Source organism: Hyla sarda, chromosome 2, assembly GCF_029499605.1.
Source record: "Hyla sarda isolate aHylSar1 chromosome 2, aHylSar1.hap1, whole genome shotgun sequence".
Lineage (NCBI taxonomy): Eukaryota > Metazoa > Chordata > Amphibia > Anura > Hylidae > Hyla > Hyla sarda.
In genome coordinates, this window is record NC_079190.1 from 58368876 (window position 1) to 58393677 (window position 24802).

Genomic DNA, 24802 nt, shown 5'->3' on the forward strand with positions numbered 1-24802 from the left:
ATGTACAAGTGAATGAACCTCAGCAATTCTGCATAAGCAGATAATTGCTTACTCGATGGCAATTGATATCAGCAGAATAGCTGGCTAATGGGAGGGAATGTGGATACATGTGAGTACCGTATACATTAAATTTCCCCTCCTAGTCTTAACCCTTGCCCTCACTACTATAAGTGTGGACAGGGAAGGGGTATACAGTAGCCACTCTCAGGTAATAATCAAGTGGTATTCTCATGTACAAATTTCTCATGCTCCATATTCCTACGCGTTTCTCCCATATATTTCAGATGGGTTCATCAGGGTTGACGGAGAAATTCTGAACAAATTATACAAAAAACTATGACGTGCTTGAGGTGAAGAAAATAAAATAATACTAAGTGTTGATAAGACAGTCACTGTCGGTCACAGTCAGAGACGGTCATGATCAGTCATATTGAGATGTAAGTGTAGAAAGGGGGTTTGATAGTAACATCCAATTCACAGTCACACAAATATTAAGAGGTAGATATATGCACAAGATTATATAGCATGTTATATTCAGCAGTATCTGATAATCTGCTCACTTGTTCAATGTGATAAAGATGTCTTTAGAAGGATACCGTAGTAATTATGCATGAGGCCGATAGTCCCAGCAGATATCTCATAGTAGGGAACAGCAGTCTGGATGACTTTGACAGGCGTACTCGCCTGTATCCACAATCCCTCCCATTAGTCAGCCCATCTGCTGATATCAATTGCCATCGAATAAGCGATTATTTGCTTATGCAGAATTGCTGAGGTTTATTCACTTGTATATATTGTACAAAAAATAGTTTTTGTATATTACACTTTTTGCTAATCTTATAAGTATTTAGTAAAAGTTATATTTTATATTATCTACGCCTCATTGGTTGAGTTCATTTATAAATGTATATGCCAAGTTCTCCCCAAGGGCATTATCATCAGGTTCACTTGGAGGGGTGATGTTTATTTGTTTTCCTCTTTTTTTTTCTTAATTATTGTATGGACATATCTACTATGTCATTGCACTCCTAACTGTTTATAAGCAACCTGGAAAATAAATGCAGACTGAGCCAGCTATAACATAAAACTACACAGAAAACTATAATCATAGGCAAAACTGCTAAAAAGACAATGGAGATATGTACAATAAAAACCAAAAAGACAAAAAAGCATGGCCTCAGTGGCCAGGTCGTTCAAGCATAAAATTATGGAGTATATCCAAAATGGCTGATTTGCGTTATGCAATAGTCTTTAAAACAAGACAAAGAAAAATGTATAAACAAGGGGGGGAAAGGGGTAAATAAGGAAAGGGAAAGATTGCAATGAGAACAGATAGCTACATAGGTCAACAGTAGAGACGTAGGCATCCCGGGGGTCCCAAATGGCAAAAAAAAAACTATCATAGCAGTTATAAAAGGAGGCAGGAAAATATTCAAACTGATGATATTCACTTATCTTGGCTTAAAGAGACATGAAGGCACTAGCATATCTAGAGTAGTACAAAACTGTTGTCTTTAGCTATATGTGGAGTGGTAGACAGACCATCTTTCTCAAAGTCTATGAAAGGTGTTTGCTGAGTTTTGGCCATAATCTGTTTATTCAGCTCATAGTCCGTGACACTACAGATGACATCCCTAGGCTGAGGTGATGCTGCTTTAGGACAGAGGGCTCAGTGGGCCTAGTCCAGTGTTATCTTGTGAGAGGCTAGGGCCCCAAGGATTAGGTTGAGGATAGATTCAAGCTTTATGCAGATTGTAGATTGCAGAGTTGCAAAGTCTTATTTGTTAGGGAGATTACCTAATCTTGACAATTATTCCCAGGACCAGGGTTTTATTCCTTGGGGTCTGAACTAAAGGAGTCAAAGAACCAGGAAAGAGGTTTGGCTTGTCATTTCCCAGTATAAGTAGTCCTGCTGCACAAAAAATAATCTTGAAGGTTCAACATAGAAAAGAAGTGCTGCTGTTGTAAGCTGTGGGGGAGGGGGTCAAATTCAGAGATGGTCTACTCCATCATCTTCAAGGAATGCCTCCTCAGTGGAGCCTTGGTAAATGCAGAGACATAAGAGAAGTGTAAATCTATGAAATTGCTTTATTCTATCTTCCAACAGTAGGTGGCGCCCTAGCATTATACACTGCTCAAAAAAATAAAGGGAACACTAAGATAACACATCCTAGATCTGAATGAATGAACTAATCGTATGAAATACTTTCGTCTTTACATAGTTGAATGTGCTGACAAAAAATCACAAAAATTATCAATGGAAATCAAATTTATCAACCCGCAAAGGTCTGGATATGGAGTCACACTCAAAATCAAAGTAGAAAAACCACATTACAGGTTGATCTAACTTTGCTGTAATGTCTTTAAAACAAGTCAAAATGAGGCTCAGTAGTGTATGTGGCCCCCACGTGCCTGTATGACCTCCTTAAAACGCCTGGGCATGCTCTTGATGAGGTGGCATCCACTGACTAAAGCATTTGCCAACTCCTGGACAGTCTGTGGGGAAACGTGGCATTGGTGGATGGAGCGAAACATGATGTCCCAGATGTGCTCAATCGGATTCAGGTCTGGGGAACAGGTGGGCCAGTCCATAGCATGAACGACTTCCTCTTGCAGGAACTGATGACACACTACCGCCACATGAGATCTAGCATTGTCTTTCATTAGGAGGAACCCAGGGCAAACCGCACCAGCATATGGTCTCACAAGGGGTCTGAGGATCTCATCTCTGTACCTAATGGCAGTCAGGCTGCCTCTGGCAAGCACATGGGGAGCTGTGCGCCCCCCCAAAGAAATGCCACCCCACACCATTACTGACCCACCACCAAACTGGTCATGCTGGAGGATGTTGCAGGCAGCAGAACATTCTACATGGCGTCTCCAGACTCTGTCACATGTGCTCAGTGTAAACCTGCTTTCATCTGTGAAGACCACAGGGCACCAGTGGCAAATTTACCAATCTTGGTGTTCACTGGCAAGTGCCAAGCGTCCTGCAGGGTGTTGAGCTGTAAGCACAACCCCCACCTGTGGACATCAGGCCCTCATACCACTCTCATGGAGTATGTTTCTGACCGTTAAGTGGACACATGCACATTTGTGGCCTGCTGGAGGTCATTTTGCAAGGCTCTGGCAGTGCTCCTCCTGCTCCTCCTTGCACAAAGGCGGAGGTAGCGGTCCTGCTGCTGGGTTGTTGCCCTTCTACGGCCTCCTCCGCGTCTCCTGATTTACTGGCCTGTCTCCTGGTAGCGCCTCCATGCTCTGGACACTATGCTGACAGACACAGCAAACCTTCTTGCCACAGCTCGCATTGATGTGCCATCCTGGATGAGCTGCACTACCTGAGCCACCTGTGTGGGTTGTAGACTCTGTCTGATGCTACCACTAGAGTGAAAGCACCGCCATTATTCAAAAGTGACCAAACATCAGCCAGGAAACATAGGAACTGAGAAGTGGTCTGTGGTCACCACCTGCAGAACCACTCCTTTTTATTGGTGTCTTGCTAATTGCTTATTATTTCCACCTGTTGTCTTTTCCATTTGCACAACGGCATGTAGAATTGATTGTCAATCAGTGTTGCTTCCTGAGTGGACAGTGTGATTTCACAGAAGTGTGATTGACTTGGAATTACATTGTGTTGTTTAAGTGTTCCCTTTATTCTTTTGAGCAGTGTAATTAACATTCTGATTAAAATGAGGTCAGAAATGATGTTTTCAGCCACACAATATACCTAGGGGACACAGAGAGAAACCAGTAGGGCAAAGCCGGTGGAGAGGGTATAGGTCTGGGAGCTGCCAGGAGATACCTGATAAATTATGCTATAATTTATGTAGTTCACATGGAGTCTGCCACCCAGGCCAGACCACTTCCTGTTAAACATGAAAACATGTATTTGTCTGGTGGCCTGAATAATCAAGACCGAGCTGCAATATTAAAATGTTTGGATATAGCAGCGCTGGGATGAAACAAATGACGCTACAGGAATACTGGTGGCTAGTTATTATTTAATGGTCATTCCGTAAAGACGGGGATGCTGATCTCTGATGTGAATGGTGGTGGATCCAGTGTTATCTATATACTGGTGTGGCCTTTCACTGTAATCCTTGTCTGCTTTGAAAAGAGAGGCATTACTGGTAATTGATCTGTACAGAACAGGAAGTCTCAGCTTAAGGGGTTCTGCAGTGTAGGAAAGTGAGGGGTTCCAAGCACTCCGCTTTGCTCTCTTCTGTTTGATAGGACAGGAGAGAGAACAGAGGAGTGCTATCAGACAGGAGAGGGCACAGAGGAGTACTATCAGACAGGAGAGAGCACAGAGGCAAGCTATCAGACAGGAGAGAGCACAAAGGAGTCCTATCAGACAGAAGAGAGCACAGAGAATTCCTATCAGACAGGAGAGAGCACAGAGGAGTATGATCAGACAGGAGAGAGCACAGAGGAGTATGATCAGACAGGAGAGAGCACAGAGGAGTACGATCAGACAGGAGAGAGCACAGAGGAGTCCTATCAGACAGGAGAGAGCACAGAGGAGTCCTATCAGACAGGAGAGAGCACAGAGGAGTGCTATCAGACAGGAGAGAGCACAGAGGAGTGCTAGCCCAACCTCACTGGACTTTGTCCATGCCTATGCTTCAGTTTGGACAAAGCCTTGATTTTATAAGCCATGATTTTTATAAAAAGGAAATACAATTTTCTTATGAAGTATAATCGAAAAATGTATGTGTTGACAAGATGTACATGTACAATGATGTACAAAAAGTTTTTGTATCTGACAGTGCCCATTTAAATTAATTTATCCATTCACTGTTGTTTTCTTTATGCCTTTTAATTTTACTCATTTAACTTAAGAGTGACCCTGACTCACCTGGCGGGGGTGCTAATACTATGGAGCGTCTACCCCATCCGGGCTGGTCCACTGATGCTTGCTAAATTAGGTATATTTCCCACCCAAATCCACACTGTGGTGTCTTTCCTCTCTCTTTTTTTTTTCTTTTGCTCCTCTCCTTTTCCTCTGCTCAAGTGGAGAGCTCTTAAACATACCAGGCTATATTGTGAAGGGGCAGATTATGTTTAGAGCAGAGCAGTCTCAGTGAGAAAACAATCCTTTATGTTTATGTAGCCGCTCAACCCATAGAACTGGTACCTTGAAGACCATAAAAGCTGTAGAGCTCAGTAATAGTTTATGTATATTCAAAATGCTTTTGTACATAACATAATTTGCTTTAATTTTCCATTTCTAGTGCAAAAATGTTCCACAGACTCTGTGGACAGATTGCATTTGCTATTATCAGTTTTTCATTTAGGCTCACTAGGGCATGTTTTGCAAGAAACCTACTATCCTAGCAATATGTTTTGTGAAGGGTGCCAAAGAAAAATCATTGATCATCTTTGTGGAATGGCACCAGTAGTAGTTGATGTATACAAAATAGGAAACAGGCACATATGATGATATAATCATTCAAAATCCAAAAGAAAGTTCTTCATAATTCTCACACGATTTAGACCAAAATTACCCATTTTTATTACACAAGTAAAACTTTTCTAATTGATTTCAATTTCAATGTTTTAGTCTGTTTTCTTTTATTTTTTATTTTTTTATTTTTTTGTGTAAGTCCTCCCTACAGATTAATGGATATTAATCATCTTTAGAACATTCAACTAATGTTCTGAAGACCTGGCATTGAGGTTTTCACTATGGGCCAGTAGTTCACACTGCCTGCACAATGTCCAGATGGTTTATCTTATCTTAAGCAGAAAGGGACATTTTAAAACACATAGTACAGAAGGGCGTGAGAATTAAAATTTATGTTGATTTCCATTTATATCCAGAAAAGGTTTAAAATTCTTTAAGAAATGATTTTACATATATTTTATATCTTTTACATGTTATTGTTTTTATAGCACCTCTTTCACCCAATACTCGTATTTTTTCCCTTCTTTGTCAGCTATTTCTTTTAGGCAAGTTTTTATGATTTGTGGGATATAAATGAAATGTTTACTTTTATCATTCAGGGGTCAAAGAGTTATACTCAAAGGTTTGTTCAGTTAGACTGTTTAATCCCAGCGACACTCATAGTTCTTTCAATCATAATTATTGGTATCTGGATTCTTAAAAGCTTATCTTCTTAATGTCCCTTTTGACATATTCTGTGTTTATACTAATAAATTCTCTGTTGTTGGCTTCTTGCACGCTTGGCAAGCAACTGATTTTACAGCTGTCATACTTTCTCCTGCACTAGCCACTGTAGGGCCAGTGGAGTATTATGTGTCGAAAGGGAGCATTTACATTTGTTCAGATAATAATTTTTACATTGAAATGAGGCTAGGATGAAAGTTTGGTCTCACCGTGCAAGTTCCTGGTCACTTTTGACACAAGAAAGTAGACATTTGGCAATTCTTTATATGAAGCAGGTTGCCAATCATATGGAAAGTGAAAACTGCTATATGCAATGTAAAAGTAGTCTACAGTAACTCAGCAATATTTCCACATTACTGCTATATTTTCTGTCGCTGTTTGGACATAGTTGCGCTGGGCTTATTCAAAAAGGATGTTTGCAACAGCTTATATTCAAGTGTACCCGGCTGTAACGTTGCATAGGCTGTTTGGGATTTTTTGTTTCATGAGGTTGACCTTAAACAAAGCAACGTTACTTAAATACTTTATTTAAGTTAAGACATATCTATTCTTGCTAAACAGACTATCTACTTCCAGCACTGTACTAGAATGGATTATGCCAATATTCATTCATTTGTGTCCTAAAAGGAAGCCACTCGATATTCCTAGAATATGTACTGAGTATGACTACAGGGAAACCTATTTTCCTTCTTATCCAGATTAGAATTTCTGTAATAGATTTAAGATTCCATCTTATCTGATCTTTTTTTGACAGGAAAATGAAGAAAATGTTTACATTCGATTTTAACCCCTTAACGACGCAGGACGTATATTTACGTCCTGCGCCTGCTCCTGCGTCGGTCCCGGCGCTCATCAACGGCCGAGACCCGCGGCTAATACCACACATCGCCGATCGCGGCGAAGTGCGGTATTAACCCTTTAGAAGCGGCGGTCAAAGCTGACCGCCGCTTCTAAAGTGAAAGTGAAAGTGAAAGTTACCCGGCTGCTCAGTCGGGCTGTTCGGGACCGCCGCGGTGAAATCGTGGCGTCCCGAACAGCTGACAGGACACCGGGAGGGCCCTTACCTGCCTCCTAGGTGTCCGATCAGCGAATGACTGCTCCGTGCTTGAGATCCAGGCAGGAGCAGTCAAGCGCCGATAACACTGATCACAGGCGTGTTAATACACGCCTGTGATCAGGATGAGAGATCAGTGTGTGCAGTGTTATAGGTCCCTATGGGACCTATAACACTGCAAAAAAAATGTAAAAAAAAAGTGTTAATAAAGGTCATTTAACCCCTTCCCTAATAAAAGTTTGAATCACCCCCCTTTTCCCATAAAAAAAAATAAAACAGTGTAAAAAAATAAAATAAACATGTGGTATCACCGCGTGCGTAAATGTCCAAACTCTAAAAATATATCATTCATTAAACCGCACGTTCAATGGCGTACGCGCAAAAAAATTCCAAAGTCCAAAAAAGCGTATTTTGGTCACTTTTTATACCATTAAAAAATGAATAAAAAGTGATCAAAAAGTCTGATCAAAACAAAAATCATACCGATAAAAACTTCAGATCACATCGCAAAAAATGGGCCCTCATACCGCCCTGTACATGGAAAAATAAAAAAGTTATAGGGGTCAGAAGATGACATTTTTAAACGTATAAATTTTCCTGCATGTAGTTATGATTTTTTCCAGAAGTGCGACAAAATCAAACCTATATAAGTAGGGTATCATTTTAACCGTATCGACCTACAGAATAATGATAAGGTGTAATTTTTACCGAAATATGCACTGCGTAGAAACGGAAGCCCCCAAAAGATTTTTTTGCACAATGATTTTTTTTTTCCGTTTCGCCGTGCATTTTTGGGTAAAATGACTAATGTCACTGCAAAGTAGAATTGGCGACGCAAAAAATAAGCCATAATATGGATTTTTAGGTGGAAAATTTAAAGGGTTATGATTTTTAAAAGGTAAGGAGGAAAAAACGAAAGTGCAAAAACGGAAAAACCCTGAGTCCTTAAGGGGTTAAAGGGTCTTCTCAAAGATGTCTCACTGTATATTATCTTGTTGCGGTAACACCTAAGAACTCTAACATTTGATGTGCACACTTTGGAATTAATAGGTGAAATGAAAAAGACCTGAAGGATGGCACCTTGTGTGTCACAACATAGCATAGAAGGATGAAGACAAGAAGACTTTTATCCCATAGACCATTGATGTGTTTGAGGTTATATCCTTGAAATGAGTCATTGGTCTATGAAATAAAAGTATTCAGGGGATCCCAATGGAGGATTCGAGGCTTTAGAAATACAACATTCAAATTAACAACCAAAGAAACAATAATTTTTTTGTCAGTGAATACATTTTGAGAATTTTTGTGTAAGTGACCTTGTAGTAAGATTTTCCTCTTAAAAAAGGAGCTCCAACCCTATTAAATGAAAGGGCATTAAGAAATTGTCATAGTTAAGTCTGGTCTAGCTCAGTGGTGATCTTGCCAAAGATATAGAATTCTTACTGAGTTAAAGTCGAATAGATTTGTTATAATAAATCTAATATGTTTAATTGCTACATGATGTCATTGCTCATCTATTCCACTAATTATACCTTTTTTTCTACTTGGAAATTGAAGATAAAAAAAAGGCATTCTGTACAGTCTGTTATTCATGATGTTTGTTTTCCCCTTCTTCAAATGTAATACTTTTCTATTTTACTTTTGTACTTTGCAATTATATAATTTTATTAGATTAAGTATAATTTTGTTTTTGGCAGTCTTGTTTGTATTATAACTAGAATAAAAAGTAAATAGACCCCATCTAATAAAGTCAATATAAATTAGTTTGATTTCTTTGACATTTCCCAAAGTATTATTTAGTGGGGTTTATTTGTATGCCATTTTCCATGATTTATTAACAAAATGCTTTTTTTGTGGATTTTATAGGCTTTCAGAGATTCTGCTTAAGGATCCGCCCAATTCTGACTTTACTATAGACCTGAAGCATGAGGTAAGGCAGTTTTTCCTTTTAAAAAGTGAAACCTCATGCATGAACTGTAATTGGACCTTAAACTTTTACCAACACTTTTAGAATTTTTATTTTTTTTTTTTAATTAGAGCCAGTGGCATATCTATAAGAGTCGCAGAGGTTGCAGCTGTGACTGGGCCCCATAATTCACCATGGTAATGCTCCTTTCACACTATGAGCATTCGTCCGTTATTAAACATCCATTTTCTGTGTAAACACCTCTGACTACAGACTCCCACAGCCGGGACTACTACTACTCCCATCATGGAACAAACTTGTTTCCATGATAGGAGTAGTAGTTCCCTGGCTGCAAGAAAGAAGGCTGCTGAAAGAATACTTGGCATTCATAGCACTGCAGCGGCATCTTTATATAGATGCGCTGCAGGGGTCAGACATATATCCATATGTCTGGCCCCCACAGCGCTTCTATAATCATATGCCATCGCAGCGCTATGAATCAAAAGTTTTCTACAGCAGCGCATCTGGCCGGCGCGATGTGCTGCTGAAAGAATACTTTTCATTCATAGCGCTGCAATAGCATATGATTATAAAAGCACTGTGGGGGCCAGATATGTCTGACCCCTGCAGCGCATCTATATAGTTTATGATAGCGCTGTGGGGGGAACATATATAAATGCGCTGCGGGGGGCAAGAATATATAGAAGCACTGTGGGGGCCAGACATATACCCCCCCAGCGATTCTATTTATCTTTCCCCACCGCAGTGCTTCAATTTGAAAACCCAGTACCGGTCATTCAGGGCTCCCTGCGGGGGATTTAAAAATGAAAGTAAATACATCGTACATCACAGGGGAATGGAGCATGCCGCCTGTTACCCTGTTTAAAAACTTCTAATCACATCGGGTCTCAGAAGTGAGACCCAGTGCATTCAATCCCTCAGCCCCTGTACTACAACCCCCATCATGGAACATACCGTAGTCTGTTCCATGATAAGGGTTGTAGTACAAACACTAATGTTGCCTCCCCAGTTACCGGCAGACTCCCGCAGTCAGGGAATTACTAATCCCATCATGGAAACAAGTCTGTTCCATGATGGGAGTAGTAGTAGTACCTCAGCACTGCAGGAGTCTACTGATGTCACCTCTTCTGAGCATGCTCAGAAGTAATAACGTATATTATAAACCAGGTACAAACGGGTGACATAAAGGCTCATCCGTTTGCCATAGACTTCAATGTTAAAAATAACTGCCGTTAATTTACCCGTTTCTTGTGACGGAAGAAAAATTTGTGCATGTGCCGTTTTTTCTTCCGTCACAACTAACGTCTATTATTCATGACTGACCATAACGGATAATCAAAAAATCCCATAGACTTGAATGGAATTTTGTAACGGACGTTTAACATCTGTTTTTAAAGCTTTTCTAACGGACGTTTGTAACGGATCTTTTAACGGATGAATTTAATAGTGTGAAAGCAGCCGAAGGTTGACTGCTTTCAAATAGTTTTTTATTAGTTTTTAGTAAACAGTAACAACAACAAAGGAATAACATGTACATTTGCAAAAACAAGTATGTATGTTACATGGCTTTAGTAATGTTTTTGATCACCACCAACTGGATGCTACTTGTCAGTCTACAGTCATCTTATTATGTTTTATAATTCTAGAACTATATTATAATAATATTAACAGAGTTACAAGTTCACATATAATTGAAGTTTACGGAAATACTCCAATTCATTTTTATTGCTAGTGTTTATCTCAACCTCTTAGTTGAGATAAACATAAGGGAGAATGTTATCATAGTAGAAATAAATATCTATTTTTCTCTACGGTCTCTCTTTCACCCCTTTTTGCAGATTTTTCTTGGTCACTCCTGAGGTCTGCTCCTCCTCACCAGCCTCCAGTCTATAATGGTGTAATGTTGTGTCAAGGATAATCATACACTGCTCAAAAAAATAAAGGAAACACTTAAAGCGAAACTGTCGTGGGTTTTTAGCCCCCCAGACTACTACAGTGTTGTTACAGATGTCCATAACATGAGTGTAACAATACCTTTATGGGTTTTCCTCCTTCTTTATAACTTATAAAATACATTTCTCTATCGGCTCCATTGGGGGACACAGACCATGGGTATATGCTGCGGTCTCTAGGAGGCTTGACTCTATGGCAACAAGAAAAGTCGGCTCCTCCCAGCAGGGTATACCCGCCCACAGGCACCTGAGGTAATCTGTTTTAGCTTAGTGTCTAAGGAGGTAGACACTGGTCTGGAGTTCTCCCCAGATCATATTTTTTATTTTCCTAGGTTAGGGAAGTGTTAGGAACATATCGGTCACTGTTTCCCCATTTGCGATTGAGGGGGCACAGGCATCGTGGATGTACTGTCAACCACCTCTAGCCAACGGTCAGCGCCTGGGGTTGTACCTCATGGGTCTGGGTCCCCCTACCTCCCTGCTCACCTCACTCGTACATGGCAGCCCGGAATGATGCAGGTGACGAAAGCTGGCTGAAGACTTCATAGGAAGACTTCATGAGGTAAGTTCTTCTGACTAAGGTGAGTATCCCCCTTTTTTCTTTAGGTGTTGACTTTCAACATCTGGAGACCCCCAGTTTTTGGCCCACTCTTCTATATGGGGACAGTTGGGGCTGGCCAGGAGGGATTTCCCTCCTTTCCTTTATTGGGGGAATTTTATTATATCCGGGGCTGAGCAGTGTGTGGTGTTTCACAGTATTCATGTGTGTGTGTGTGTGCTGTTTGCCTTTTTACCACGGCTACAGAAGGCAGCCGCGGTGCTTGTCTTTCCTTGCGGGCGCTTGGCGCCCGTCCTTACTTTCCTTTCAGCAGCGCGGCTGCCGACAGTGTCTCGCTCCCTCCCTTCACCTGCGTTCGAATATGTGCTGGGAGCGGGCGCCATTAGGGACCGGGCTGTATTTTACTTCGGCGGCCCGGTGCGATTTGGCTCTCCCCACCCAGGCCGCCGAAGCCTGCATAAGGGCGCGAACTTAGCCCCAATCAGCGCTATGCGCGCACATTGGGGGTTATTACAGTGTCAATCACAGAGCCCTTGCTTTAAGCACAGGCCCCTCTGGCCATTGGTTCAGAGGTTTTCTCATCTCCTCCGCAGTTCTCATGGGCATTGCAACATGCTAATCACAGCTGCCTTAGGGACACAGCTTGGGTGTGATATCCTTAGTTATCTATTGCACTTGTAAGGCTGTAACTCAAAAATGTCTGGTCCTGCTGAACACACTTGTTCTGCCTGCACCACTACTCCCCCAGACCCCTCCCCTGCTATTTCTACCCCGGTTGCTCTTTAGACCTGGTGGGTTCGGCCGCCCATTTAGCCTGGGGTTCCTCCCTCTCCCAGTCTATATCTAACTTGGCTCAGGTCTCCCATTCTGGGGTGACTGCCTTGGAGAGGCCCTCCTACACCGGCCCTCCGGAGGGACCTGCTCTCCCCTTATACTGACGCTCGCAGCATCATAGGGGTGTTTCATCTGACTCATTCCCCGAGTCTTCTTGCAGGCACGGGCGCTCCCCTCGCAGGCATCGCCCCGTTACTCAGACCTGTATCAGAGGACGCTCCCATGGTCGCCGCTCTGGCTCTCCAGACCCCCGTGCCAAGTTAGTCTCCCTCTCTTCCAGGGCCACCTCACACGTTCCCATTCACCTGGTGAACTTGTGGATGAAGTTTCCGATACGACCTCTGATTCAGAGGACCGTACGGATATGTCGAACATGGTGCACTCATTGGTTTCCGCCATAAGAGACACCTTCCATCTAGAGGAGCCAGGAACTTTAGACGTGGCTCCAGAAGTTTCCTTTCATCGTGCCCAACCTCCAGGGCTGCCTCACCTCGTTCCCATTCACCTGGAGAACTTGTGGATGAGGTTTCTGATTCGGCCTCCGACTCAAAGGAATGCACAGATTCCTGGTGTGGTGTACTCATTGGTTTCAGCCATAAGAGACACCTTCCAACTAAAGGACCCAGGAACTTCGGACGTGGCTCCAGAAGTCTCCTTTTTTCGTGCCCGACCGGCACCCAAGACTTTCAGCTCTCACGCTGAATTTTTGCACCCTGCTGGTATCCGCCTGGAGGCACCCTGACAAGAAGTTTCAGGAAACGAAGAGGGTTCAAGTGCGGTATCCCTTCGCCAAGGACCTCATTGCTCGGTGGACCTCCTCTCCAACTGTGGATCTGCCGGTCTCCCTCCTCTCTAAAGCGCGACTACCCGGCCGTTGGCTGATGCGGCTGCCTTCAAAGATCCAGCGGACGTGAAGGTGGAGACTTTGGCAAACTTTGCCTTTGAGACAGCAGGTTCTTCCTGCTTTTGCTTCAGCCTGGGTGTCAACGGCCTTTTCAGTATGGTCTCCCATCTCCATCAGGGTAGTCTTCAAGATTTCTGATGCTCCGCAGCTGGAGATTTTCTGTGTTCTGCTTCCATGTGCAGCCACTGTGCTGCCTTTGGCACAAGCTACCTGGTAGCCACCGTCCCTCCATGTGGCTTAAAGCCTGGAATGTGGACGCCGCCTTCAGGAAGTGAGGTGATGGGCGGAAAAGAGTTGTTTATTACCTCTGGATGTCCCTCCCGGAAGTCGGCTATCAGTTCCAACCGTTTTGCTGCCCCATCAGGCACCCGTAGGCCTTCCTCGGTCTGAAGGGTCGCCCCCACCCGCCGACCTTTATCAGGTGGTTGGTCGCCTCTTACTCTTCTGGGAGCCTGGACCACGCACATTTAGGATTCCTGGGTGAGGGATGTGGTAGTCAACGGATACAGGATCGAATTTGCTTCCCTTCCATGGGATTGCCTTTTTTCTTTCCTGGACCCGCCGGTTCCCCTCTCTAGCGAAGGCAGTTTGGGGCGCGCTCCAGCTCCTTTTTTATCCAGGGAGTTATTGTCCCGGTTCCTTCAGGGGAACGTTTTCGAGGTTTATTCCAACCTCTTTGTGGTCCCCAAGAAAGGCATTTCTGTTTGCCCAATCTTGGTTCTCGAGTATCTCAGCCAGCATCTTCTGCTTTCCCATCCCGAATGGAGTCTCTCCGTTCGGTGCTGGCATACCTGGTTCACGGGAAATTTTCGTTCCTCGGTGGACATCAAGGAGGCCTGCCTCCACATCTCATTGTTTCCTGGTCATCAGCGTTACCTCCTCTTTGCAGTTCCGGACGGTCATTTTCTATTGTGGCTCTCCATTTCGGTCTGACCACTTCTCGACGGACCTTTACCAAAGTCCTGGCGCCCGTGATAGCCCTTTTACGGACAACAGTTGTTTCCATGATTCCTTACTTGGACGACCTCCTGATGAGAGCTCCAGCCAGGGCCCAGATCCTGGAGAGTCTTAGTCTCAACCTCCAGACCTTGTCTCACTTCGCTTGGATGGTCAATCGGGACAAGTCCAACCACTCTCCAGGGGCTCCAGTTCGACGCGGCCTCTGCCCGCTTTCGACTCCGCCGACCAATCGGCTGACTCTCTTATCAAGAGTCTGATGACTTCGGCACCCTGCTCCAGTTTCCATTCGCTTTTGCATGGATGTCCTGGGTCGGTTAGCGGCACAATTTGCCCAGTTTCATCACCAACCTCTTCACTGGTGATTCTCTTCCGGTGGGACAGGTCTCCATTGTCTCTAGACCGCAAGATCGTTCTCTCTCGACAGTCTTGTTGGTCCCTTCTATGGTGGCTTTGTTTCCCCCCTGTTTTTTTCAGGGCCGCTCCTTCCTGCCCCTCCCTGCCAGTCTGTCTGGCTGGGGAGGTGTTTTCAGGGACCGGCCGGTCTGGGGCCTTGGTCCCCGAGAAGCCTTTTCCCCTTCAACATGTGAGGAAATTCTCAGCAGAGGGCCTTTCCGCCATTCTCGTGGCCCAGCCTGGCCCCGGCGGGCATGGTATGTCGTCATGGTCAGGCTCCTGAACGACTTAACGCTGCGCCTTCTCTATCGTCTAGACCTCTTGTCTCAGGTCTTCTGTGGCATCCCTATTTACCGTCTCTGCTTTGGACGGCGTGGCGGTTGAGACAGCGGTTCTGAGGGCCTTTCAGGTTTCTCTTCCCGAGTGGTTTGCACCATGCTGAGGGCACACAAGCCTTCCTCTGCAAGATTTACCACCATACCTGGCAGTCATATTTCGTTGGTGTGAAACTATTTTCTCCGGTCGTGATCTTCCTTCCCTGACCCCTTTCCAGTCCGGTCTGGCCCAAGGGTTGGCTTTCAGCTCCCTTAAGGGTCAAAGGTTCGGCCCTTTCCATTCTTTTTCAACGTCCTCTTGTGTTCAATTGTCATGTCCGAACCTGGTTCAGGGAGTGGCACAAGCTGCCCCTCCCTATCGGTCCCCTTCTTTCCCTTGGGACTTACACTTGGTCTTAGGTGCCCTGCGAGGCACCCCTTTTGAACCTCTCAGGGACATTTTTCTTCGCCTCCTTCCCCGGAAGGTGGTGTTACTTATTGCTCTTACCTCGGTTAGAAGGTGTCAGAGCTGGCAGCTCTCTCCTGCCGTTCTCCCTCCCTCCCAATGAGGACATCGTCCTACCGTCCTTTTATCTGGCCCCTACTGATCCCTGGGAGCGTTTGCTCCACCACTTGGTTGTGGGGAGAGCTGTTCGGACTTGTCTCTCAGTTACTCTTTCCTTTCGGCAGTGTGACTCCTTTTTTGTTTTTCTGGAAGGTCGTCGTACAGGACAACTTGCTTCTACGGCCACCATTTTTCAGTGGATGCGGTCTGCTATTTTGGAAGCTTACCGCTGCAAGGGGAAGATCCCACCCTTCAGGGTTTTGGCTCATTCCACCCGTTTTTCGGGGCATCCTGGCACTCCGCTACGTGGCTTTGGCCTTGCAGTTCTGTAAAGCATCCACGTGGTCGTCTTTGCACACTTTCACAAGGTCCTACCAGATTCATACCTTTGCATCAGCAGGCGGTGGTGGTCCAGCTGTCCACCTGTCTGATTTCCTTACCCACCCAAGGGACGGCTTGGGTACGTCCCATCGTCTGTGGTCCCCAATGGAGCCGAGTGAGAAAAGGAGATTTTTATGCTTACCGTAAAATCTCTTTCTCGAAGGATCCATTGGGGGACACAGCTCCCACCCTTTTTCTGGTGTTCCTATTTCAGTTATCTGTCCGAGGGTGTGTTCCGTTACCTTTTTCTTCTGGTTGCTCGGACAGTTTGTGGTTTTTCTCCTGACCTGTCGGTCTTCTCCTATTGCTCTGGGACTAAAACTGATTACCTCAGGTGCCTGTGGCCGGGTATACCCTGCTGGGAGGAGCCAACTTTTCTTGTTGCCACAGTGTCAAGCCTCCTAGAGACAGCAGCATATACCCATGGTCTGTGTCCCCCAATGGATCCTTTGAGAAAGAGATTTTACGGTAAGCATAAAAATCTCCTTTTATCCAGCGGTCTGGCACAGTCGGATAGGCGTGGCTTGGGGTTCGCAAAGCCCCGCTGCTGCCACGCCTATACTCTCCTTTCAGCGCTGGGATCGCTGTGTAGTAAGATGCAGCGCATGCGCCCCTCCCTTCCTCTAGTACTGCACCTGCGCAGTGAGCGCATACGCAGCGGGAGCAAGCGCTCACTCTATCAATGCAGGGCAGTGGCACGCGCACATCAGGAGGGGCACATGCGCTGTTGATGCACAGTGTTTTACTACACAGCAATCCCAGCGCTGAAAGGAGGATAGGCGTGGCGGTGGTAGGGCTTTGCGAACCCCAAGCCACGCCTAACAAAGTCAATCACACTTCTGTGAATTCACACTCTCCTCTCAGGAAGCAACACTGACTGACAATCAATTTCACGTGCTGTTGTGCAAATGGAACAGACAACATGTGGAAATTATAGGGAATTAGCAAGACAACCCCCAATAAAGGAGTGGTTCTGCAGGTGGTGACCACAGACCACTTCTCAGTTCCTATGCTTACTGTCTGATGTTTTGGTCACTTTCGAATGCTGGCAGTGCTTTCACTCTAGTGGTAGCATGAGACTGAGTCTACAACTCACACAAGTGGCTCAGGTATTGCAGCTCATCCAGGATGGCACATCAATGCGAGCTGTGGCAAGAAGGTTCGCTGTGTCTGTCAGCGTAGTGTCCAGAGCATGGAGGCTCTACCAGGAGACAGGCCAGTACATCAGGAGACGTGAAGGAGGCTGTAGGAGGGGAAGAACCAAGCAGCAGGACCGCTACCTCTGCCTTTGTTCAAGGAGGAACACTTCCAGAGTCTTCCAAAATGACCTCCAGCAGGTCACAAATGTGCATGTGTCCACTCAAACGGTCAGAAACAGACTCCATGAGGATGGTATGAGGGCCCAATGTCCAACACTGTTCATGATATTTGGCATTTGCCAGAGAACACAAAGATTGACAAATTCACCACTGGCGCCCTGTGTTCTTCACAAAAAGCAGGTTCACACTGAGCACATGTGACAGACATGACAGAGTCAGAAGATGCCGTGGAGAATGTGCATTACCGGTTTGGTGGTGGGTCAGTAATGGTGTGGGGTGGCATTTCTTTTGTGGGATGCACAGCCCTCCATTTGCCTGACTGCCATTGGGTACCAAGATGAGATCCTCAGGCCTCATATGCTGGTGCAGTGGGCCTTGGGTTCCTTCTAAAGCAAGACAATGCTGGAGTGTGTCAGCAGTTCCTGCAAGAGGAAGGCATTGGTGCAATGGACTGGCCCACCCATTCCCCAGACCTGAATCCGATTGAGCACATCTGGGACATCATGTCTCACTCCATCCACCAACGCCACATTGCGCCACACACTGTCCAGGAGTTGGCGGATGCTTTAGTCCAGGTCTGCGAGGACATCCCTCAGGAGACTATCCGCCCCCTCATCAGGAGCATGCCCAGGCATTGTAGGGAGGACATACGGGCACGTGGAGACCACAAATACTACTGAGACTCATTTTGACTTATTTTAAAAAAAATTACATCAAAGTTAGATCAGCCTGTAGTGTGGTTGTCCACTTTGATTTTGAGTGTGACTCCATATCCAGACCTCCATGGGTTGATACATTTTTTCCATCAATAATTTTTGTGGGATTTTGTTGTCCGCACAATAAACTATGCAAAGACGAAAGTATTTTATACGATTAGTTAATTCATTTAGACCTAGGATGTGTTATCTTAGTGTTCCCTTTTTTTTTTTTTTGAGCAGTGTACTTTGAGTAATAAAATGCACAGCATTGCAATTACATCTTATGGGGAGGGTCACACATTACCTGACCCTCTATTGTGCTTCCAGCTGTTCCCATTGTGTCCTGGCCGCAGCGACAATGCGCCGCTCCGAGCAGCCACACAGGGACTTGCGAGTCACCCCGCGCATGCACAGTGTACTCAGACATCAAGGCTGCTCCACAATGTCTGTGAGTACACTGCAAGGCCTGTTTGGCTTCTCGGAGTGGCACATTGTCACTGCGGGCAGGACACAGGGGGAACAGCTGGAGGCACAATTTAGGGTCGGGTCATCGGTGGATCTGCGGCGTTAGTCCCTTAGAGTTATCTTGACTCTTTCATTGTTATTTCCATTTATGCTGTTTATAGCTGGCTCCTGTGTAGTTATGTTTAAATCTGTCCTGTCAAACTAACCTGATCGGCTTTTGTGAGAAGGTGAGCTTCAGACTGGACCAGGGGGAATTGCTGGATGTCGTGTATCTGGATTTTTCCAAAGCATTTGATACAGTGCCACATAAAAAATTGGTGCATAAAATGAGAAGGATGGGGCTGGGGGAGAATGTGTGCAAGTGGGTAAGTAACTGGCTCAGTGATAGAAAACAGAGGGTGGTTATTAATGGTACTTATTCTGATTGGGTGACTGTTAATAGTGGGGGTACCACAGGAGTCAGTCTTGTTCTATTTAATATATACGCAGAGAAAGTGGAGCTTGCACTACCGTTATTCACTGTGATAGGTGGAGTCAGCAGAATCACGGAAGATCGCTCCGAAGGTCTCAGGAATCAGTGATGTTCTATTCATATCACTGGCCAATGTGAGGTGGAAGCCTGCGTTATACACACTAATACAACTCAGCCCTGGTTGGCAAACACTAGCATACACACATAACAGGGACTACAACTCCCAGAATGTGTCATTCAGGAGTCTCGCCCAAACCCCCCTTCACTCATAGAAATCAGAAATAGGTGTATATATACGCCAGTGCAGGGGACCATAGAAGAGCGTCCGGCCTCATCTATACGTTATACTGAAGGATCGCAACGGACATAGGGCGATCTGTCAATTAGTACAGGTACTACTACACCCATCATGGAACAGTGTGTTCCATGCTGGGAGTAGTAGCACCAACAAATGTAAAAAAATAAAATTGGGAAAAACACACACACTACATTTTTATTATTATCGGCTACATTTGTGTTGCCCTGCACGCACGCATAAATTGGTCCCTGTTTAAAAATGTTGTTATAAAAAAGATACATTTCGTTAAATACAATTTTTTTCCACCACTACTTTATCTTTATTATTATTTTTTAATGGTACCTTACGAAATTTTCATTAAAAATTTATCTCCATCACTTCTTTGGATCGCTAGAAGTCCAAAAAAGAATAAAAACTGCTTGCAAAAGTGCAAAAGTTAAAACCAACATGGCGTTTTTTGTGCTATTTTTGCTCTCCCATAGACTTCTATGAGGGGAAAACTCCACGATTTCTGTGCAAAAAACGCCAAACTAGGTTTTGTTGGGCCAACCAGCCTCTGAGCCCAAAATTGCTGAAAAGTGCTCAAAAGGATTAAAAAACGTCAAACTGAAAAACGCCAAGTGGATCTAGCATTTTGCAGTTTACTATTGACTTGCAGCTAACATCTGGACATGCAGGAAAATTGGCGTTTTTTATGGCATTTTTGTAAAAAAAATCCTCAGTGGAATTCCAGCCTAAATGAGTAAACACTATAGAGCACAGTGCACTATTACAAATAGATCTGGATAGATTTGAGGTTTGGGCTGGGAAGTGGCAGATGAGGTTTAACCCTGATAAATGTAAGGTAATGCACATGGGGAGGAAAAATCCGGGCTGGGATTATGTATTAAATGGGAGAACACTTACGACTGCTGTCACGCCCCCTCCCATAGGCTTGCATTGAGGGGGCGGAGCGTGACATCACACGGGGGCAGAGCCGTGATGTCACAATACTCTGGCCCCGTGATCGGCAGTCATCAGACCCAAAGCGAACATGCTCCAGGGGCTGATGGTAAAGGGGTACTGCATGAAAGATAGGGGTTAAGATGTCTTAGCGCTGGAGTACCCCTTTAAGAACACATAGGTAAGACTTGCTAGATAATTCACCTTATCCCTACTAGTGTAATCTGGCATTAGATTTTCCTTTGTGAATACAGTATAGAAGGTGGCATTTAGCAGATTGTCCTTTTCCTTGTCCTTCTCCATCATTACACCCAGATTATTTCTCAGGGGGCCAACAATTTCAGTTTTCAGTCTTATTTTTTATGTAGGTGAAGAATATTTTCTACTGCCAAAATTATAGGCCGCTAGATATTCACATTTTGTTTACTGTGATGTGTATTCTTAATGACTGCATATTGCTTCTACACAGCTTGTCATATAGGGGGTTTTCCAACTTTTTTGACAAAATTGTCTGGAGGCACAGATTTGCAAGACAATAATGCAGATTTTAAAATTGCTTCTATTTAAAAATCTAAAGACTTCTAGTACTAGCTGCAGCAGTAATCTTACATATTAGTCTTCCACTCAGACACAGTACCCTCTGCTGGTACATTTGCCCATGTCAGAAACTGTCCAGAGTAGAAGCAAATCCCCAAAACCAACCTGTCCTGGTCTGGACAGTTCCTGACACAGACAGAGAGGGCAGCAAAGAGCCTCATGTCAGACAGGAAAGAACTACACAACTCCCTCCAGGGCATACAGCAGTTTATAAATACTGGAAGACTTGACACTTTTAAATAGAAGAAATATAGCCCTTGCCCATTTTACTGCAGAGCCTTTAACATTGGTAGACATTTTTTTTAAAGTTGTTAATAGTTATTTAATGATGTAATAAAAGGACTGTAAAAATGTCAACACTCCAGTGTCCTTAAGAGGACACAGTCAAATGTCAAACACCATATTAATGTTTCAGACAAATTACTCACTGGATTCTGAGCCCTAATGCTGACATGTGACTGAGAGTGCAACCTAATGATGACACATGATGCTGAAGTTATAAAATGTAGTCATAATTTCAGCATCCAAAAGATAGGCCATTAATCACTGATTAGTAGGGTGCTGGCACCCAGCACTGTCACCAATCAACTTTTCGAGACCCTGCACTTTTCATTGTATAGTACTGGCACCAGATAACTGCAGCCCAGCTCCCTTTGAAGTGCATGGACGTCAAGCATATTGTCCTTGAAAACCCCTCTAATGTTTACTGTAGTGTAAAACTACTAAGTCTTTTTCCATGTCAGTCGTCCACAGTGTTTTCTCATTGAATACATTTTCCCGGGCCGGATCTTTCCTCCCCATGTGCATAACCAAACATTTATCTATGCTGAACCTCATCTGCCACTTCTCAGCTCAAACGTCCAACCTATCCAGATCCATTTGTGAATGGGTGGGTGGGAAAAAATCCCGGGTACCTGGCGCTATCCACTGAGGAAAGACTTCATCCAAGCAGGTGGTATTTTGAGGTAATTTTAATAACCAAAAGGCACAGACACATTTCGAGGTGACAACCTCTTTCTCAATGTGAACATGGCATTACCTGTTAAGGTAATGCCATGTTCACATTGAGAATGAGTTTGTCACCTCGAAACACGTCTGTGCCTTATGGTTATTAAAATTACCTCAAAATACCATCTGCTTGGACTAACCATAAGGCACAGACGTGTTTCGAGGTGAAAACCTCATTCTCAATGTGAACATGGCATTACCTTAACAGGTAATGCCATGTTCACATTGAGAAAGAGGTTATCACCTCGAAATGTGTCTGTGCCTTTTGGTTATTAAAATTACCTCAAAATACCACCTGCTTGGATGAAGTCTTTCCTCAGTGGATTGTGCCAGGTACCCGAGATTTTTTCCCACCCATCCACATTCTACCTATCGGCCCGGAGGATCCCTGATGCCGACTTCCGGGAGGCAGCACCACCGAGATCTACACCCTAATGCGCTATAAGTTGTTGTGTCTTGGAAAACACAACAACCAAAGGTGAGCAGTTTATTCAATACAATAATACTCGCATCACCCTACAATACTACTCTATGGGAAGCTCTGCTTATTTTTTCTGCCTATAGCCTTCTACACCAGATCCATTTGTATCAGTGCACTGTCCTCTATTGTGGTAACCACTTTACAGAGCTTTGTATCATCTGCAAAGATTGTTGCTTTATTATACATTCCCTCAACAAGATCATTAATTAATATATTAAAAAGAACAGGACCCACTACTCACCCCTGTGATACCCTGTCACTACACTTAGGACCTAAAACCCCCATGTTTCTATGAAGCTTTGGTTTAGTGTCCCTTAGAATGCCTATATGAAGTCTGTCTGTTCCTGCAAGCTTACTTTTTTAAAGGAAAACTGTCCACTTTCTTCCCCCGCACTAACAAGCGGTACTGATCAGTTTCATGCTTACCATGCCCGGATCCCCGCACCGTTCGGCCTTAATCTTCTATTTTCACTATATGCAAATGAGGTGCTAACTTGCACCGGCCAGGCTAACTGGCACTCTGACATCAGTGCTGCCTGCTGCAGCGCCGCCCTGCTCATCAATATTCCTCCCCTCTCTCTTCATTACAGAGCAGGGACCAGAGGGAGAGGCGGAGGGAGGGGAGTAATATTGATGAGCTGGGCGGTGCTGCGGCCCGGCATTGACTTCAGAGTGCCAGTTAGCACCTCATTTGAATATACCGAAAATAGAAGATTAAGGCCGTCGGATCCGGGCACGGTAAGGATCAAACTGATCAGCGTCCCCCGCACTACCAGCCAGTACCGTTGGTTAGTGTGGGAAAGAAAGCTGACAGTTTTCCTTTAACATATATTTCACTGAAGCTCTCCTATTTACAAGATAGGAAATAACTAGCTAATCAGAGAGGTCTCATCACTCAGATCTCCATCATTCTCAGATTCTCACAATTAGAGGACAATTGTCCCCTGATTAAATGAAGCACTAATATACTTGCATGACCATTGCTCCATTCTTTCTCTAAACATTACTTACTGGACATTAACCAATGGCTAACTTTTTAATATTCCCCAAGCTATAAGGCCCATGTGAGTTAGCTTGCTCTTTTTCAGTTTTTGTCCAGTAAGACAGTTATCAGCATGCCCCAGTATGCCACAGAGCGGCACCACAGTCCTAGCTTTATTTTTTTCCCTCCCCGTCTGCCCCTCTACCCCCCCCCCCCCCCGATTCTTTCTGTCCTATTTCTCTTTTTTTCTTTTTGTTTTGTAAGGTTTACTGCATAGTTCCATTGACGCCTCTGACATTTATAGGAGTATGAGGGACTTATCTGATTTTATTAGCAATCTTCACAATAGCACCAATTTAGCCCCAAACATAGTGATGGTTACCACTTTTACTTGAACAGTCACCCAATAGGCATTTTCGAACATCCTTGTCTAAATTCATTTTAAAGGGGTACTCCAGTATAGAACTTTTTTGAACCATCATCCCTGGGCTCCCAGCATATAAAACTACAACCTGGACTTACCTGCCTCCGCTCCTGTCATGTCCCGGTATTGCTGCTCCAGTCCTCTGGTGCTGTCTTCTCTAAATTGGTGGTGGTGGACGCATCACACTGCTAATCAGCTAATTGCCAGCTGCAGCAATGTCCTGCCTTGGCCAGCGTTAGGCTGATTAGTAGTGTGACTTATTGAGCTATGAGTCTTCTTGGTGCCAGGGTCTGATACGTCACACTGCCCCTCAGCCTATAGCTGCCTTAGGTAGGACATCACTGAGGCTCACAATTCGCTGATCAGTAGTGTGACATGTCTACCACCACCAACCAGGAAGAAGCTGGCAATACCAGTTCACCACGGGAGTGGCGGCAGGTGAATCCTAGTTTGTTTTTTATATGCCCCAGCCAGGGGATGATGGTTCACAAAAGTTCTGCACAGGAGTACCTTTAAATGTCTTATTTATCACTTGTATAATTTTTGTTCTCCAAATTCCACACTAGAACATTAAATAATTTTAGTGGTCCCAAATGATTAGATAACTTTTGTGATACCTTTCAATTCCCAATAATTATCCATAATTGTTTTATTGAATTCTACAAAACTGATTATTTCATAAGGGTGTAAACTGATTACTATTACTTAGTCTCCATATTATCTTTATATTTTACACATCCACTGAAATAATGGTGAATATCCCTGCTTTGTATTTCATTTTCCTAATTCTTTGACAGTCATCAAATGCGCCAGATTTATTACTGAGGCTTAGGCTCTTTGATAAATCAATTGTGCATTTAGAATGTTTTAACTAAGTTTGGATGTACTAGTAGCTGTCTTGCTTTACACACAATTTTGGCATAATTTTTGGACACACAATTATTTGCAAGCTATTCTACCTTCTGACCATGTCTCAAAAGCTCCTAAAAAGTGTCTAAAACTCATAATTTATGTGGATTGTTATGTAAAACAGTTTTTGACACTGTGTGCCGGAATTCTGGCATATTTGTAGAAAATCTGCTCCATTGTACATGCTATCCTAGAATACAAACTCAATGGGGGAGATTTATCAAAACCTGTCCA

At 44.1% G+C, this 24802-nt stretch overlaps 1 protein-coding gene across 2 annotated transcripts in view; it reads left to right on the forward strand.

The window, feature by feature from the left end:
- The window catches only part of B3GLCT (beta 3-glucosyltransferase), a 540453-nt gene that overhangs the window by 370059 nt on the left and 145592 nt on the right, over positions 1–24802 (forward strand). For both annotated transcript variants that reach the window (XM_056561870.1, XM_056561871.1), the window contains one exon: positions 9051–9114. In XM_056561870.1, the coding sequence (XP_056417845.1) occupies positions 9051–9114 (64 nt within the window). The remainder of the gene's footprint in view (positions 1–9050; positions 9115–24802) is intronic.